The following is a 16,829-nucleotide window of genomic DNA, read 5'->3' on the forward strand; positions in this document are numbered from 1 at the left end:
ACCTCTCGGAGAGATTGGTTTACTACAGCAATGGAAGAACCCCTTCCGTCACTGTAGTCTACACCAGTGGTTCTCAAACTAGGGCCCCGCTTGTTCAGGGAAAGCCCCTGGTGGGCTGGGCTGGTTTGTTTACCTGCTGCGTCCGCAGGTTCGGCCGATCACGGCTTGCAGTGGCTGCGGTTCACCACTCCAGGCCAAAGGGGGCTGCGGGAAGCGGTGCGGGCCGAGGGATGTGCTAGCCGCCCTTCCTGCAGCCCCCATTGGCCTGGAGCGGCGAACTGCCGATCAGCCGAACCTGCGGAAGCAGCAGGTAAAAAAACCGGCCCGGCCCGCCAGGGGCTTTCCCTGAACAAGCGGCGGCCCTAGTTTGAGAAGCACTGGTCTACACTACGGTGGTGCAGCGGTAGTTCTGCATCTGTGCTGCTGTAGAATTTCTCCTGTAGACATATCCTACGTATCTGAAAAGAGATAACATTTGAGATGCTAGAATCACAGTGAGCCTCCAATGTGACCTGTGGTCATCTCAAACTGAACCCTCAATTTTCCTGATTCAATAAGGAATATAGGAGCTAAATTATCTGTGTCCTCCATCTACAGCCTGAGATAATCATCTATAACAGGCTCCTGTACCCCACAATCCACAGATTGAGTTGTTCCAGCTCAAGGTTCAATTTGAATCTCCAGCAAAGTGAAAGCTGCCTTTGGATGGAGAGCCCATGATTTGTACCTGTAGGACTATGACACCTTTTCAGGGGCAGCACATTTGACTCACCAATGGGAGGCATGGCTTGGATGCAAGTGTCCAGTGCTATGGCTTCCCCTAGGCCTCCCTCATTGATGGCCCTCACGCGGAGGAAGTACATCTCTCTGGCTTGCAGACCTTTAACTGTACAGGTTGTCAACCCTATGGGGACAGTGTTACAATGGGTCCACTTGAGGCTGTCAGAGGATTTCTTCTCCACCTTGTAGCCCTTGGCAGGCCCCCCTTCCTTTGAATCGGGTTTCATCCATGCCAGAGTGATGCTGGTGTAGTCAGTATTGGTCACCTTAAGGTCCCTCACTCTACCAGGAGGCTCTGGGAAGGGAAAGTTTATTTAGACTTCATTGTCCTAGGATTCCTGCCCCCACCCCTCATTCAGTGCACTGGATAATCCATCCCCAACACGCTTGCACTGGGTATCCATTCAGTCAGGCTCCCTGTAGCATACTGGGAGTCTGTCCCCATCCCTCTGAATTGTACTAGGAATCCTGCTCCCAGCCCCTCTGCAACATGCTGGGAAGCCCACTCCATGTTCCATGCAGCACAGGGGAATCTCACCCACAACCCCTGCAGCACGTTGTGGGGCCAGCACCACATCACCCTCCCCAGCATATTGAGAATACCATCCTACTCCCTGCAGTGAATTCCTGATTTTTTAATATTATTCAAGTATTTTATTCTCCCACACATACATTTTAAAATACTTAATACACATTGCTTCCTGGATTCACATACTTCCCCAGATTCATCCCTCTCTCTGCATCCCACACCCAATGGGACAAGTGGACAACCCACTTACTCATGGGATCTCGAGCAAAGAGAGGATCGGACGGCGCACTGGCCTCGCCTGTCCCTGCAGCATTGATAGCAGCCACGCGGAATTCATACTGCAGTCCCTCCTTCAGATATGTCACCATCCACTTCCTGTCTGTGGAAGGAAAAGATAAGGTTCCTCAGTGAGCTCAGGCTCAGATCTGCAGTCCCCTCAGTAGGATATATTGGGACAATAGTTCTGTACATTAATTATACCACATGGAATTGCACAGTATACCACTCTCCTGCCTAGAGGAACACATATGGAGTACCGAAATGCTGTCCCTTTTTCTCCTGTCCTTCCCCACCATTAGCACAAGTCTCTCCCATTGTACTCCTTCCTCCCTTTCAAATTAAATGCCATTTGAGATACTGAGGAAGTAAGAGAAAGAGTAAATAATGCTTTCTTTGCAATGGCAGCCCTTCTAATACAGGAGATATGAAGAACTTGTGTGGATCTGAAAAGATCATTGCCATCTATAGGTGAACATGATTTTGAAGCCTTCAGAGATATCAGTTCCATCTCCTTTCCTTCCTTGTCCCTGGAATGTCCCCCCGTTTGGCCAGGTCCCAGCTCCATAAGCTAAGAAAGCACTTCCACAACTGAAGTGCAAGGTGCCAGATTGCTGGCCCTCAGTTTATGCACAGAACGGCACAGCCAGGCAGCAACAATGCAAATTTCTCCATTCTTCTGCAGCAGATTTTTATTCACAACCTGAAAAGGAACCACCTCTGGAGGTAAGAAGAGAGTCCCACCTCAGTGATTTATTCAATATTTGGGCATTCTGCTGAGATACCCAACAATGGTGCCAACTGTGATTTTTGTACTATCAATTCGGACCTGGACTGAGATCACTGATTTGTGTCACCACACAGAAGTCACCCAACATCCATCAGACAGTAAAAACTTTTGGTCACTACCAATCTAAATCATATTTGAAGCAGTGACCTAGAAACGAAAGAGTCAGCATCTCATTACGCCTTGAGCCATCTAGTCTTCTTGCCTTCTTAGAGTCTTTCAGCCTGTTCCAAGCTTTCAGCTGCTTACCTGTTATTGGCAGGTCAGAGATAGGTGTCCAGATGTTGCTGCCTTTCTTGCGTTTCTCAACGATATACCCCAGGATTCTGGAATTGCCTGTTTTGGGAGGTGCTGCCCAGGAGAGTGTTATGGACTCTTTGTTGGCACTGACAATCTGAGGAGGAGCAGGGGGGCCAGGGAAAGCTAGGAAAAGATTACCCCTTTGTTATTAGCAGATATTTCTTTTCCATCACATGACAATAATGGGTTCTCAAGGGTTGTTTCTTCCAGGATTCCCCAAATGTGTGTTCAGATGAGACACCTTTTGAAGGTAGAGGGGAGATCTATGACTCAGTCTTCTACTCTCCAGGACAGCTACATGCTGGGAGCCTGGAGGGGGAGCATGTCCAGACTCCTAAGGGTCAAGATATTATGTGTCTTTCATGAATGAGCCCCTCTTGCCAGTGCTTAGAATGACATTGACAGTCTCCAAAGGGAGGCATGTGCCCAATCTTACGGGGAGGGAAGGCCATTGTGATATTATTGTTCCTGAGGGTGGAAACAGGAGTCTTGATTGGCTTCTATTTCCCTCCGCTCCACCCATTATTGGAGGGCGTAACAAGGTGTGTGCTGAGTCAGGAGCTGACTCAACACCCTGTCACTCCAATCCCCATCAGTACATTAATTGGGACCTGACTGAAAGACAGGCCGGTGCCAATTTCTTGAGTAGAGATACAACTGAAGGGCTAATTGGGTGGAAGTGACCCCAGCAGCTGGGCCTGTGTAAGCAGACAGGAAGGAAGTACTAAGCAGAAGAGTAGAGAGCCTGAAGAAAAGCAGGACTGAGTGCTACTAATACCCTGTCTTTTCCCCAGAAGCAAGTTGGGGAAGCTGACTACTGACTGCACACTGTATAAATAACACTGCAGGCTGTGCCCACAGTGGTGGTTAAGAAAGCTGGGAGATATGGGGATCAGCTGCTATGGCTAGAAAAGACTCTCAGGGGACCACCCCATGACAGACGGCAAAACAACCAGCCATTAATACAACAAAATTGTTTTAAAAGTATCTTGGCACAAAATGTGATTAAAGGGGTGAATAAAAAGGAAGGACAGAGAGAGGGCAGCACGGGGGGATGTGAGGAAGGCAGGCAACATGAATTAAATGTTTTCCCTGCTTGTACTTCCATGTTTGTGCTAAAAGCTCTCTCTAGTATTTGGGTCCACCGGCGACGTTATAGAGTAGAATGACTGTTCTGTACGTAAGGAAATGGCGGGGGAGGGATAGCTCAGTGGTTTGAGCATTGGCCTGCTAAACCCAGGGTTGTGAGTTCAATCCCTGAGGGAGTCATTTAGGGATCTGGGGCAAAAATTGGGGATTGGTCCTGCTTTGAGCAGGGGGTTGGACTAGATGACCTCCTGAGGTCCCTTCCAACCCTAATATTCTAAGTGATACTACTGAATAAAGACACAACCAATCAATGTCCCTTTGGGAGACTCATTTACCTATGGAGTAAATTAAGGTAAAAGCTTAGCAGGTTCTCTTTGCAGTGACATGTGGGAACCCTTTCTTTGGATTCAGTCCATGCATGGTTTCCACTGTGGATGTTGCTTCAAGGTTTAGGTTGGATTGTACCCAAAAACCTCAAAGCAGATCTCACTCAGAATCACCAAAATTTGCAAGAAACTTATGGTCTCCATCTGAAACCTTAAATTGGCCCCAGATTCATATGACATCATGTTCACAGTCACTTGACAGTTGAGCCAGGCTTGCAAACCTTCTGTTCAAACTGGACAAAAGTACAGATTTGTAACAAAACCCAAAATGTGAGTTTCACTTGATTTCGGCTTTCATAATAGAAGTCTCACATGGCTATAAGATGTGTTTACACAAAGCTCTTCCTCTTACCTTTGGTTGCAGCCATCACCTCATCTGATTCCAGTGCCTTGCTCTTTCCCTCAGCATTCACTGCTCGCACCCTGAAGCGATAGCTTTTGTCTTGCCCCACTTTGTTGGTGGTGAAAGTGCTGTTGTCCCTGCTGGTTTCTCCCAACGTTACCCAGGTTTTTCTGCCCACCTGCTGCCTCTCTATGATGTAGTTCTGCACTGGTCTGCCCCCATCATCCTTTGGGGGCTTCCATCGAATGGTTATTCCAGTTGTGGAACTATCCACCACCTCTATGGGTCCGATCGGTTTCTGTGGCTTGTCTGAAAGGAGGAGAAAAACAGGGAGCAAAAGGTCCCACCTCTGTTCTTGATATCAGAGGGGTCACTATCTCTCGCTACTCAAACTAGGCAACTCAGTCTCAGTTTGTATAGTACTTACAGGGTAGAGCAGCAGAATTAACGCTAGCAAGATTACTTGAGTAAACATCCATTCATCTACTGATCTAGGAGAGTGTGGCAAGAGGAAAACACTTGCCTCATCCAATCTATGGTTCCAGGATGGTCAAACTTACTGACCCTCCAAGCTGCATATGATAATCTTCAGAAATTCTAGAGCCACAAGACACACACAACCTGCCCCGCAGAGTGGTGCCTGCTGGGGCACGCACAGGGCTTTTGCCTCAATGCATCCCCGTACGCCTAAAGCCCCGAGACCCCCCTTCCCTCAGGGCAGAAGCCGCTAGTCCCACCACCCCAAGCTCTCCCCCTGCACTCAGTCTAGTAGGCCGAGAAAGGGAGGATATGGGGGGCACCACGAGGCACGCGTTAACTTTTAAAGAGCCACATGTGGCTCATGAGCCGTGGTTTGGCCACGCCTCCTATAGTTGATCATTCCCATGAATACTGCATCAAAGTCAGACCTGGGTGAAACTCTCATTGACTTCCCATCTCCTTTAGGAGTACAGATGGTTCCAAACTGGAAGCATTTACCAACCTCACCCCAAACCTGGGGTGCTCAGGTAAGATGAGACCTGGAGCCGATTTACTTCCACTTTTGGTTTGCAAAAAAAACAAAATCCAACGGAGACTCTTCCAAACCAAAGCCAAACACACCCTTGTTGAGTCCCATTTTTAATCAACTACAAATGGATGAAACCCAGAACCAGGTAGTCAACAATCCTCTCCTCCACCCTAAATGTAGGTGGTATAGATTAAATGGGATCCAAATCTAAACTAACCCGATTCTGAATTTTGGGTTTCTCCATCTTTGTTTGGGAATCTATTCTACTTTCTGTGCACCTCCATCTTACACAGATATGCCATATAGCACCATATTACAGCTGGGAAGTTAACTTGGGCCTATTATTATTGTGACTAGAATGGCAAGATTCCCCTGACAACTTTAACATTAAATTGCTTTTGTGATCAATAGAGCAGGTTGTACAAGTCAGATATTGAGCTCCATCAGCTCAGAAGGAAATGGCTTTTGCAGAATAATTTACTCTATAATGAGCCAAGTGATAACTACAAACCAGGATCACAAAACCAGAGGAGAAGGACAGGGGAAGGAATATGAGAGAAACTGATTATTTATCTTAGTGATTTATAACCCTTGTGTAATTATTTGGACTTTAATAGGTACATTTGGGCTAGTTTGCATCTTTAATTAGTACTTTTCTTCTTGGAGAAATGTTTGTTCTTCATTTGACTTTTATATTTAAATTCCTGCAGCTCTCAAGGGGCTGTGTTTCAGTGCAAAAAGATGGATGCATAAGTAAACTGTTTAATTTAGAAAATGAGCGAGATTATCTTTATTTGGCTACTCCACCTGGAAGTCTTTAATCTTCTGTTAATTACTAGGAATGACAAAGCTAAATCAAGTGATGTAGCATTGTCCTTCCCCAGCAGACCACACTTCTGATCTCATCAACCTGTTCCTCGACTGGGAACAAATCCTGGCCCTTTTTCACCGCTGCAGAGAATTCCAGTTGAAGCTAAACCAGTGCAAATCTGCCATGCATGGTTTTCAGGTTTCAGACCCCACATAGGTAAATCAGGATACAGGCTGGGGTGAGCCAATAAAGGAGCAAGGATAGGTCTGGTAGATTTACAACCATGTGGATCCTTTTGCATTTGAGCCTGGAAGTCACTGAGCAGCTCCTGAAGGTGCCAAGTGGCTCAAGTCTCATTAAAATCCATGGGAGCTGCAGGCATTCAGCACTTCTGGGAGTTGCTCAGCACCTTGTCTCCTTTTGGTTTATTGTGGATGAGAAGGGAAAGAGTGAGCCCAGCCAGCACTCAGATATTCTTACAAGCAGTGTTCTGTAAAAGCACCAATGAAGAGCTCCTTCTGTGTGTGCCATGACTCTAAACTAGTTATCTCTGGAGAATCAGGAAGAGAGGTACCAAAAACAACTTACAAGGACTTCCCTCTGTGCCCAAGGTGGTGGACTGATATCATGAGACTCTCACCTATCACCTCCAGCTTTAGGCTGGCCTCCAGGGTTCCACTCTCATTCTTCAGCTTCACTTTGTAATCCCCACAGTCCTTCCTGTTGGTGCTGGAGATGGAAAGCCGTGTGAAGCTGTCTGCCTTGTCAATATGGATCCTGGCATCATTCAGGAGCTCATCCCCGTCCCTTAACCACGTTGCTCTGACTGGCTTCCGGCCCTTGAATGGGATTTTAACCATGGCATTCTGCCCTGCCTTGACTATCACAGGCTCCTTCATCAGCTTTTCCAGAAGAGCCTTGTCAACATTTGGAGGATCTAAACATAAAAACTCAGCCATTCATAAATAGAACTGAAAGAGAAAAAGCTTATTTTGAGGGCAGAGCTGCTCTGAATTAACTGCTGCTAAATATTTTCAACATTATCTAACCTGGTACTATTGGGCCCAATCCCAACAAAAATCACTGGAATTTATCATGTGGCAGGTGGGGCTCAGGATCTCACAGGATCTAGATCTTCGGTTTTAGTTGCATACTTACCGTATGCTCTGTATCCATACATGCACTGCACGGTAATTCACCCTGTACAGAACAACAGCACCAGGCCCCACTTATGCCCTCAAAATATAACGTAAGTGAGGCCTAGACTTTGTTCTTGCTCCTGCACTGAGGTGAATTTCATCCGACATGCATAAATTCATTTGGAATTCAGTAAGCATGCATGTGAACTAAGAGACAGTTTTTGATTAAATCAGCTGGTCAAACCTTTGAGATAATGATACAGCACACTTAGAGATGCACATATTATAGAGATGTATTTGCTTGTTTAAGAGTGACATTTTCTTTAATTCTTATGAAGTCTTTTAGGTATTAAATTGTTCACTTTGCAATGGCTAAATCTACCGCTAGCCAGTGCCTGTCAGCTGTTTTTTTCTTTTAATTTCCCTGTTTTTCTTTATATTTTCTGCTTTTTTCACCCACCTCCTCATTTCTTTACAAACTAAAATCTGGGATATTAAATGCAATAAACTTTGTTCATGCAAGATTAAGGCTCCACTATAAATTTGCAATTAGTTAGGAAATGCGCAATCTCCTTCACAAAAATTGGCGTTAGAGCTAAGAATCAAACCCACATCTCTTACATTCCACTTCATTTCTTTAACCACAAGGCCAGCCTTCTAACCAAAATACTGCTTTGTAAGATAATGAATGCATTACATCAGCGGTTCTCAAACTTTAGCAACCTGAGGACCCCCATTTTGATTTAAAATTTTTCGTTGACCCCCAACTCCTCCACTCAGCCCCAGGCTCTGCCCACACTCCATCCCTTCCCCCACGGACCCACCTCACCCCACCCCCACTCCACCCCTACCCCTTCTCCTCCCCGCCTCTTTCCATCCCCTCCCCCGAGCTTGCCCCATCCCTGCTCCTCCTCCTCCCTCCCATCGCCTCCTGCACACTGCTGAATACCTGTTCCATGGCATGCAGGAGGCACTGTGAGGGAGGGGGAGGAGTTGATCAGCAGGGCTGGCAGCCCTGGACATGACTTGCGGACCCCCTGGAGTACCCTTGTACTCCATGGACCCCAATTTGAGAAATTCTGCATTACATTTAAGCACAGGCAGGCTAATACATTGCATTAGGAACATGAGCATTCCAGCTGCCTTTTTAACATCGAGGCAATGAAGCACAATTTGAACAGACTTGCCTTCAACAAAAATAGATGCTTCAGTTTTGACACCTTCAGCTTCAAATTTATACTTCCCAGCATGACTCTCTTCTACTGTGTCTATCAGTTTGTGGACCAGCCCATATTTTTCAGAAGAGAGTTCATCCAGGCCTGTTAGCTGCTGTGTAAAGGACAGGGAGACATTTTTTCTTTACAGGAACTATCCAATATTTTGGCAGGACAAATGTCAGATGGGACTTTCCGGTTTATTAATATGGCTATTCAAAAGAAAGACTGGCCAGCCAAGAAGATAACACACTAGAGCCGACTGGAAAATGACACTTAAACTTCAATTTTCACACACATCCCTTTTCATCAACATTTTTTGGATTTTTTTGGGGGGGTGGGGGGGGTGGGGACGGAAAAGAAAATTTGGTCAACATTTTTAATAAAAAAAAATCATTTTCCATTAAAAATGTTGAACACTTTCTTTTCCTCAGAAAACTGAAAATGCAAACATTTTTGATGAACATTTATTTAATTTATTTATTTATTTATTTATTTATGTGAAAATTTCCCTTCAGTTGAACTGTCATTTTCCCTCAAAAAAAAAAAAAATAGAATGGAAAAATGTTGACCATCTCTATAAAACACCCCCACAGATATCACAAACCTGACAATTTTTCTGCCTGGCCAAAGCAAATATTGTGGTCTTCTTGGCTTGCTTGCAATCTTTTCTGGAAGCCGGGTAGCACGCCAAATGTATCAGCCAAATACAATGGAAGTGCAAAATTTCAAACTATTTGGATGATCAAGTGCAGTTCAAAATATTAACAAAAGATACAGGGAAACACTTGCTTTTTTTTTTATTGGGAGACAAAGGGAATTGGACTTGGGAAATAAGAATGCTCGATGTGCCAAATGAAACTGAATACAAAATCCAGGTGTGACAAAGTGGGAATTTCCTGTAGTATTTTTATGAAGCCTCAGTTTTCCCCGTACATAGCTTTTCTACCCAGTGGGAGAAAAATGATTAAGTTTGCTGTTGGGGCAAAGAGACATGTGGGGGGGGGGGGAGTATGCCACTTAGCTGTCTGAGTGGACTGAATGGGTCATTAGAAGGACTGGCCAAGGTCAACCCTTATCAATGGAAAATCTGAGAAGAACATAGAAAACCCTAAAGGCCATATCATTGACACCTAGCAATCAACACCCAGAGGAAGGAGTTTTCCCCCACCTCTCACCCCTGGGTTTGAACTCAGCATGGACCTACCTGGAAAACAAAGGACTGGGAGGTGACCAAAAGGCAGTAAAGAATTGGTTTCTGGAAGTGGCTGGGAGCTCTCTACGGGGACTGACTAAGGAAGTCAACAGAGCCTGAAAAGGGAGTTAACTACAGCTTGGCTAGCGAATTACTCTGGCTTGACTAAAATGGACTATGCTTTAACTTTCGTTTCTCTATGCTAACCTAAGGACTTCCAGTGCTGTGTTCCTGTTGACTAATATATCCTGCTCTGTTTTGAAAACTCTGCTTGGGTGTCACTACAAATACTTGCTGGGGTGCATTAGTTCCTGAAGGGTGTACAAGACTCTAACCAGGAGTCCACTTCAGTGGGACTCACTGAGGAGAGCTCATGGTATGAAAGAGGAGTGCTGAAACCCAGAGGCTCCAATCTAGGAGGCGGTGAGGCAGCCGGGCCTACCCCGAAGAACAAGTGGGCCTCCTTGGAGGTCTGCCACACTGACTGGGTTACTCCAAAAGATGGTCTAAAACAGTGGTTCTCAAACTTTTGTACTGGTGACCCCTTTCACATAGCAAGCCTCTGAGTGTGACCCCTCTTATAAATTAAAAACACTTTTTTTATATAGAATCATCATAGAATCATAGAATATCAGGGTTGGAAGGGACCCCAGAAGGTCATCTAGTCCAACCCCCTGCTCGAAGCAGGACCAATTCCCAGTTAAATCATCCCAGCCAGGGCTTTGTCAAGCCTGACCTTAAAAACCTCTAAGGAAGGAGATTCTACCACCTCCCTAGGTAACGCATTCCAGTGTTTCACCACCCTCTTAGTGAAAAAGTTTTTCCTAATATCCAATCTAAACCTCCCCCATTGCAACTTGAGACCATTACTCCTCGTTCTGTCATCTGCTACCATTGAGAACAGTCTAGAGCCATCCTCTTTGGAACCCCCTTTCAGGTAGTTGAAAGCAGCTATCAAATCCCCCCTCATTCTTCTCTTCTGCAGACTAAACAATCCCAGCTCCCTCAGCCTCTCTTCATAAGTCATGTGCTCTAGACCCCTAATCATTTTTGTTGCCCTTCGCTGGACTCTCTCCAATTTATCCACATCCTTCTTGTAGTGTGGGGCCCAAAACTGGACACAGTACTCCAGATGAGGCCTCACCAGTGTCGAATAGAGGGGAACGATCACATCCCTCGATCTGCTCGCTATGCCCCTACTTATACATCCCAAAATGCCATTGGCCTTCTTGGCAACAAGGGCACACTGTTGACTCATATCCAGCTTCTCGTCCACTGTCACCCCTAGGTCCTTTTCCGCAGAACTGCTGCCTAGCCATTCGGTCCCTAGTCTGTAGCGGTGCATTGGATTCTTCCATCCTAAGTGCAGGACCCTGCACTTATCCTTATTGAACCTCATCAGATTTCTTTTGGCCCAATCCTCCAATTTGTCTAGGTCCTTCTGTATACTATCCCTCCCCTCCAGCGTATCTACCACTCCTCCCAGTTTAGTATCATCTGCAAATTTGCTGAGAGTGCAATCCACACCATCCTCCAGATCATTTATGAAGATATTGAACAAAACCGGCCCCAGGACCGACCCCTGGGGCACTCCACTTGACACCGGCTGCCAACTAGACATGGAGCCATTGATCACTACCCGTTGAGCCCGACAATCTAGCCAGCTTTCTACCCACCTTATAGTGCATTCATCTAGCCCATACTTCCTTAACTTGCTGACAAGAATACTGTGGGAGACCGTGTCAAAAGCTTTGCTAAAGTCAAGAAACAATACATCCACTGCTTTCCCTTCATCCACAGAACCAGTAATCTCATCATAAAAGGTGATTAGATTAGTCAGGCATGACCTTCCCTTGGTGAATCCGTGCTGACTGTATATTTATATATTTAACACCATTATAAATGCTGGAGGCAAAGCGGGGTTTGGGGTGGAGGCTGACAGCTCGCGACTCCCTGAGGGAGTCCTGACCCCCAGTTTGAGAGCCTCTAGTCTAAAAGCTGGGGTGTAGCACAGATCCTGTGTAGCAACAAGCAGCTCAAAACAGGGTATTTCATAGGAATCAGTGACTGTCTAGCGTTCCTCAGCTGCGTCCACCATAGCTCATCATTAATCCCCAGGTAAGATCCTATGTTTTGGTCACCATTGCTTAATTACTATGATATTCTTTGATTATTTAACTGGTAACCCTTCATGTAACCACTGATGGACCAATATATTCCCTACTAAGGGCCTGATCCAAAGTCCATTAAAGTCAATGTGAGTCTTTCCATTGACCTCAGTGGGCTTTGGAGCAGGTCCTAATATATCTAAGCTGTCTCCATTCCTCTCCATCCCTACTCCTAAAACCTGGTTCCATGCCTGGGTCATTTCTCATCTGGACTACTGCAATCTCATCCTCAGTGACCTTGTGACCCAAACCATTCTCCTGCATTGTAATGAGACATTGCATCTAATTTGTCTTGTCTTAAGTGGTGCTGAGCATTGATTTCAATGAGCACTGTGGATGGTCCACACCTCTCACAATCATATCTTCAACCTGAAGTTCCTTGGAGAAGGCACCTTGTTTTTCTTTGCATTTCTGAATGCACCTAGTATGTATATGCACTCTAAATAATCAGTAGTGGGGAGAAGAAAGGAGGCTCGTCCCTTCCCTGCCCATGTCAAGGAAAATGAGATGGGAAAAAAACCTCACAATACCCTCCTAGTGTAGATGTGAGAATGCAAATGGCCCTGTGGTGGGACTGGGGAGGAACCTTGCCCAATTCCCCTTGGGAGGCTTGAGCCAAACAGGCTCGGGTGCAATCCCGCACAGGTCAGACTCAGCGGCCAGGGACACTAGTCTGCTGCCTTCCCTTACAGTGGAAACTGGGGCACCACCGCAGAGGACCCTGTCTCTCAGCCATATGAAAGTGGGGCAGAGTAAGGAAACACCTTGCCATAATATTGCATGAAAGTTGTAGCCAGCAAGTGAAATAAGTCCTTGGTGTCCCAAGAAAACAGTGAGCTATTGCACCCTTACCTCGAATTCATCTTTAAACCAGATTCCCTCCACCTGATCGTTATTGAGGCTGCAAGACAGCACAGTGGGTTTCCCTTTCTGGGCACTGACATCAGACAACCCTTTGTTGAAATGGCAATGTGATTCTGAACATACAGAGAGGAAAAGAGCCCACATTGGAAATGCATTGACCATTTGTTACACAAGAGAACATACTGGGGGAGTAACATCTGAGCACAAAAATGCCCGTGCAGATGGGAAGAACAGGCACCACTCTTATAAAAAGAAGTCCTACAGTAATAATCCCAAAATACTATTAAGACAGATCCTCAGATGGTGTAAACTGACACTGATTTAATTGGGATTGTGCTAATATACGTCAACTGAGGATCTGCCAACGTTCTGCATGCAAGTCAAGTCAATATAATGGACAAATGGATACTCTACAAGCTTGATTTCAAGTGTGTTGTATTTAAGTGGGCACACGTATCCCAATCCCTCATTCCCATAAGAAACGCAGCACAAAACCAGAAATATTTGGCATTATAGACCTTATCCACACTCAGTTAAGTAGTCTTTATTCTCATGAGCAGCCTCATTGACTTCAGTGGTGTTAGTCAGATAAGGCCAACTAACATGAGTAAGAGTTTTCTGGGTTGGATTTTATGTGCATTTTCATATAACAGAAAATTTGGCACTGAATGGGTCTCAGGGCTGTGGAAGAATGGAGATCTTTGCACTGGACATCATTAGAAACAATAAAGTAAAAGGATCTGTTTTGAACTACTGGGAGATGGCGAAGAAATATGGACACTTTACTTGAAAAGATATGGAAACTAATTTTTTGTGAACTGGATAATGCCTATTCCATGTGTGCTTTGAGTCTGTTTATTTCATAGGAAGGAGTTAGAAGGGCTTAGAGGGGGGTTCCAGAGAGATCTCACAATATTTCTAACAGCTATCATTAATATATACCAGTTCTATCACAAGGATCTCAAGGCACTTTAACAGACAATTATAAATCTCTTCCCAACCTCCTGGAAGTGGTGAAGTTACTATCTCCATTTAAAGATGTGGAAGCTGAGACAAACATTTTCAAGTCTCCCCTTCCAGATGTGTTAAACACATGGAGCTCCCATCGACTTCAGCTACAAGTTGGGAGCATCAGCACTTCTGTAAATCAGATCCAAGTTAGGCACCCAAAACAGGAGAAACCCAAAATCAGTGACCACTTTTAAAAATCTGGGCCTGTGATTTACTTAAGATCACAAAGGAAATTTATGGCACAGTCACAGGTAGAACAGAAAGCCTCCAAGTTCTCAGGCCTAGATCTCAACCACAAGATTATCCTTCTTCTCTAAAATACTAGAGCAATAGCACCATAAAAGCCATCAATGAAAAGTGAATACCTCTTGCTTCGTCTTGGAGAAAACCTCCTCTTCTTTTCCAGTCTCTGTTTTTCAAGTTTTCTTCTGCACTTAGTCCCCTGACATTAAGGCCTGACATCTGTCCTCTTCTGGCATCAGCCTGGACTCCACTATGATGGCCTGACATCTGATCATAACCCAGTGACCCTTCACCATGAACACCTGGCATTCTCCCATCAATGGAGCCATCCTGTAATTTACCTCCTGCACCAACAGCTGCTCCACCAAGGGCAGGATCCCTGCCACAAAGGGAACCCAAGTGTCCTAAACCACCATTACCACCACTGGCAACTGCTCCATCTAAGATAGAATCTCTGCTGTCAAGGGAATCCGTGCCCCAAGCTCCTATGAATACACCACCAGTACCAGGCCCTGCCCCACCTAGCACTAAACCTTTGCTATGTATGGAATCCAGCACACCTGCCCCACCTACTCCAGCACCAGCACTGGTGCCACCAAACATACCATCCTTATCAAAGAAAGACTCCATGCCCTCTGCACCACTTATAGCAGCACCAGGCCCTGCTCCACTTACCTTACCATCCTTACCATAGAGAGACCCTATGTCTCCTGCACCTGCTGATCCAGCACCGACTCCGCTTAGCATAGAATCCTTGCCATCAAGAGCACCCATTCCACCTGCAACACCAGCACCAGCTCCACCTAGCATACCATCTTTGCCATAGCAAGAACCTGCACCACCTAAGCCAGCACCAATCCTAGCACTACCAGTGCCAGCTCCCCCTAGCATAGCATCTCTGACCCCAGCACCATCTAGTCCACATCCAGCACCAGCTCTACCTAGCATAGCATCCTTGCCAGAGAGAGAACCCATGGTTCCTGTACCTGCTAATCCAGCACCAGCACCACCAACACCATTTCCACCTAAAATAGGATCCTTACCATAGAGAGAGTCTATCCTTCCTGCACTATCTAAACCAGTACCAGCTCCACCTAGCATAGCATCCTTACCACAGAGATAGCCCTCACCCCTTGAATCACCTAAACCAGCACTGTGCATACCATTCTTGCCACAGAGAGAACCCGTCAGACCCCCTGCTCTTCCTAATCCAGCATCAGCTCCACCAGATATAGCATCCTTTCCTGAAAGAGTTCCCATCCTCCCTGGGCTACTTACTCCAGCACCAGAACCATCAGCCCCAGAGCCAGCTCCACCTATCGTTCCATTCTTACCATAGAGAGACGCCACGCCCCCTGCACCACCAAAACCACTACCAGCCCCAGCCCCAGCAGCACCAGCTCCACCTAGCATACCATCATTACCATAGAGAGACCCTATGGCCCCTGGACTACCTAAATCATCACCACCAACACCAGTACCAGCCCCATCTCCACCTAGCCTACGATCCTTACCATAGGGAGACCTCATTCCTCCTGCACCACCTAAACCAGCACTGGCACCACCAATCTCAGCCTCATCTCCACCAGCCACAGCCCCAACTGCACCTATCATACCATCCTTACCATAGAGAGACTTCATACCACATGCATCACCTAGACCAGCGTCATGAGCACCAGCCCCAGCAAGCATATCATCCTTATCATAAAAAGACGTTATGCCTCCTGCACCTGTTAATCCAGCACTGGCTCCACCTTTCATACCATCCTTACCACAGAGGGAGCCCGTGCCCCCTGCACCACCTGAGCCAGCACGACCACCATCAAATGCACCTAGTATAGCAGATCTGCCACCAAGTGCACCCATGCCTCCAGCACCATCTAGTCCAATACCAACACTGGCTCCACCTAGCATAACATCCTTGCCATAGAGGGAGCCTGCACCACCTAGACCAGCAAGATCACCGAGACCAGCACCAGCTCCCCCTAGCATGCCATCCTTACCATAGAGAGAACCCGTGCCCCCTGCACTACCTAGTCCAGCACCAGAACCACCAGCTCCCCCTAGCATGCCATCCTTACCATAGAGAGAACCCGTGCCCCCTGCACTACCTAGTTCAGCACCAGAACCACCAGCTCCCCCTAGCATGCCATCCTCACCAAAGAGGGAACTTGTGCCCCCTGCATCACCTGAGCCAGCACCACCAACATCAGATGCACCTAGTATAGCATCTCTGTCACCAAGAGCACCCATGTCTCCAGCACCATCTAGATGGTCTCCAGCACCAACACTGGCTCCAAGTACCATAACATCCTTGCCATAGAGGGAGCCTGCATCCCCTGTACCACCAAGGCCAGCGCCAGAACCATCAGCTCCCCATAGTATACCATCCTTGCCATAGAGGGATCCTATACTCCCTGCTCCTCCTAACCCAGCACCACCAGTGTCAGCACCGCCTTCCATGCCATGGAGAGATCCCAATTCTCCTGAACCTCCTAACCTAGCACCAGCACCACTAAGCATGGAATCTCTACCATCTAAAGAACCCAACCCTCCTGCTCCCCCTAATCCGCCACCAGAACCAGCTCCACCCAGCATAGACTCCTCGCCATAAAAAGAATGCAGATCCCCTTCTACTATTGCACCACCAATACCAGCTCCACCTAACTTCAAGTCTTGGCCATG

General features: G+C 46.5%; 1 protein-coding gene across 1 annotated transcript in view; it reads right to left on the reverse strand.

The window, feature by feature from the left end:
- Positions 1 to 16,829, reverse strand: part of IGFN1 (immunoglobulin like and fibronectin type III domain containing 1) — a 73,625-nt gene that overhangs the window by 39,489 nt on the left and 17,307 nt on the right. The window contains exons 11-16 of the mRNA XM_074936485.1: positions 12,879 to 13,003; positions 6,951 to 7,227; positions 4,500 to 4,799; positions 2,622 to 2,795; positions 1,560 to 1,688; positions 773 to 1,075 (exon numbers count right to left, since the gene is read on the reverse strand). Of these exons, the coding sequence (XP_074792586.1) occupies positions 773 to 1,075; positions 1,560 to 1,688; positions 2,622 to 2,795; positions 4,500 to 4,799; positions 6,951 to 7,227; positions 12,879 to 13,003 (1,308 nt within the window). The remainder of the gene's footprint in view (positions 1 to 772; positions 1,076 to 1,559; positions 1,689 to 2,621; positions 2,796 to 4,499; positions 4,800 to 6,950; positions 7,228 to 12,878; positions 13,004 to 16,829) is intronic.

This window comes from Natator depressus, chromosome 21 (genome assembly GCF_965152275.1).
Source record: "Natator depressus isolate rNatDep1 chromosome 21, rNatDep2.hap1, whole genome shotgun sequence".
Classification (NCBI taxonomy): Eukaryota; Metazoa; Chordata; order Testudines; family Cheloniidae; genus Natator; species Natator depressus.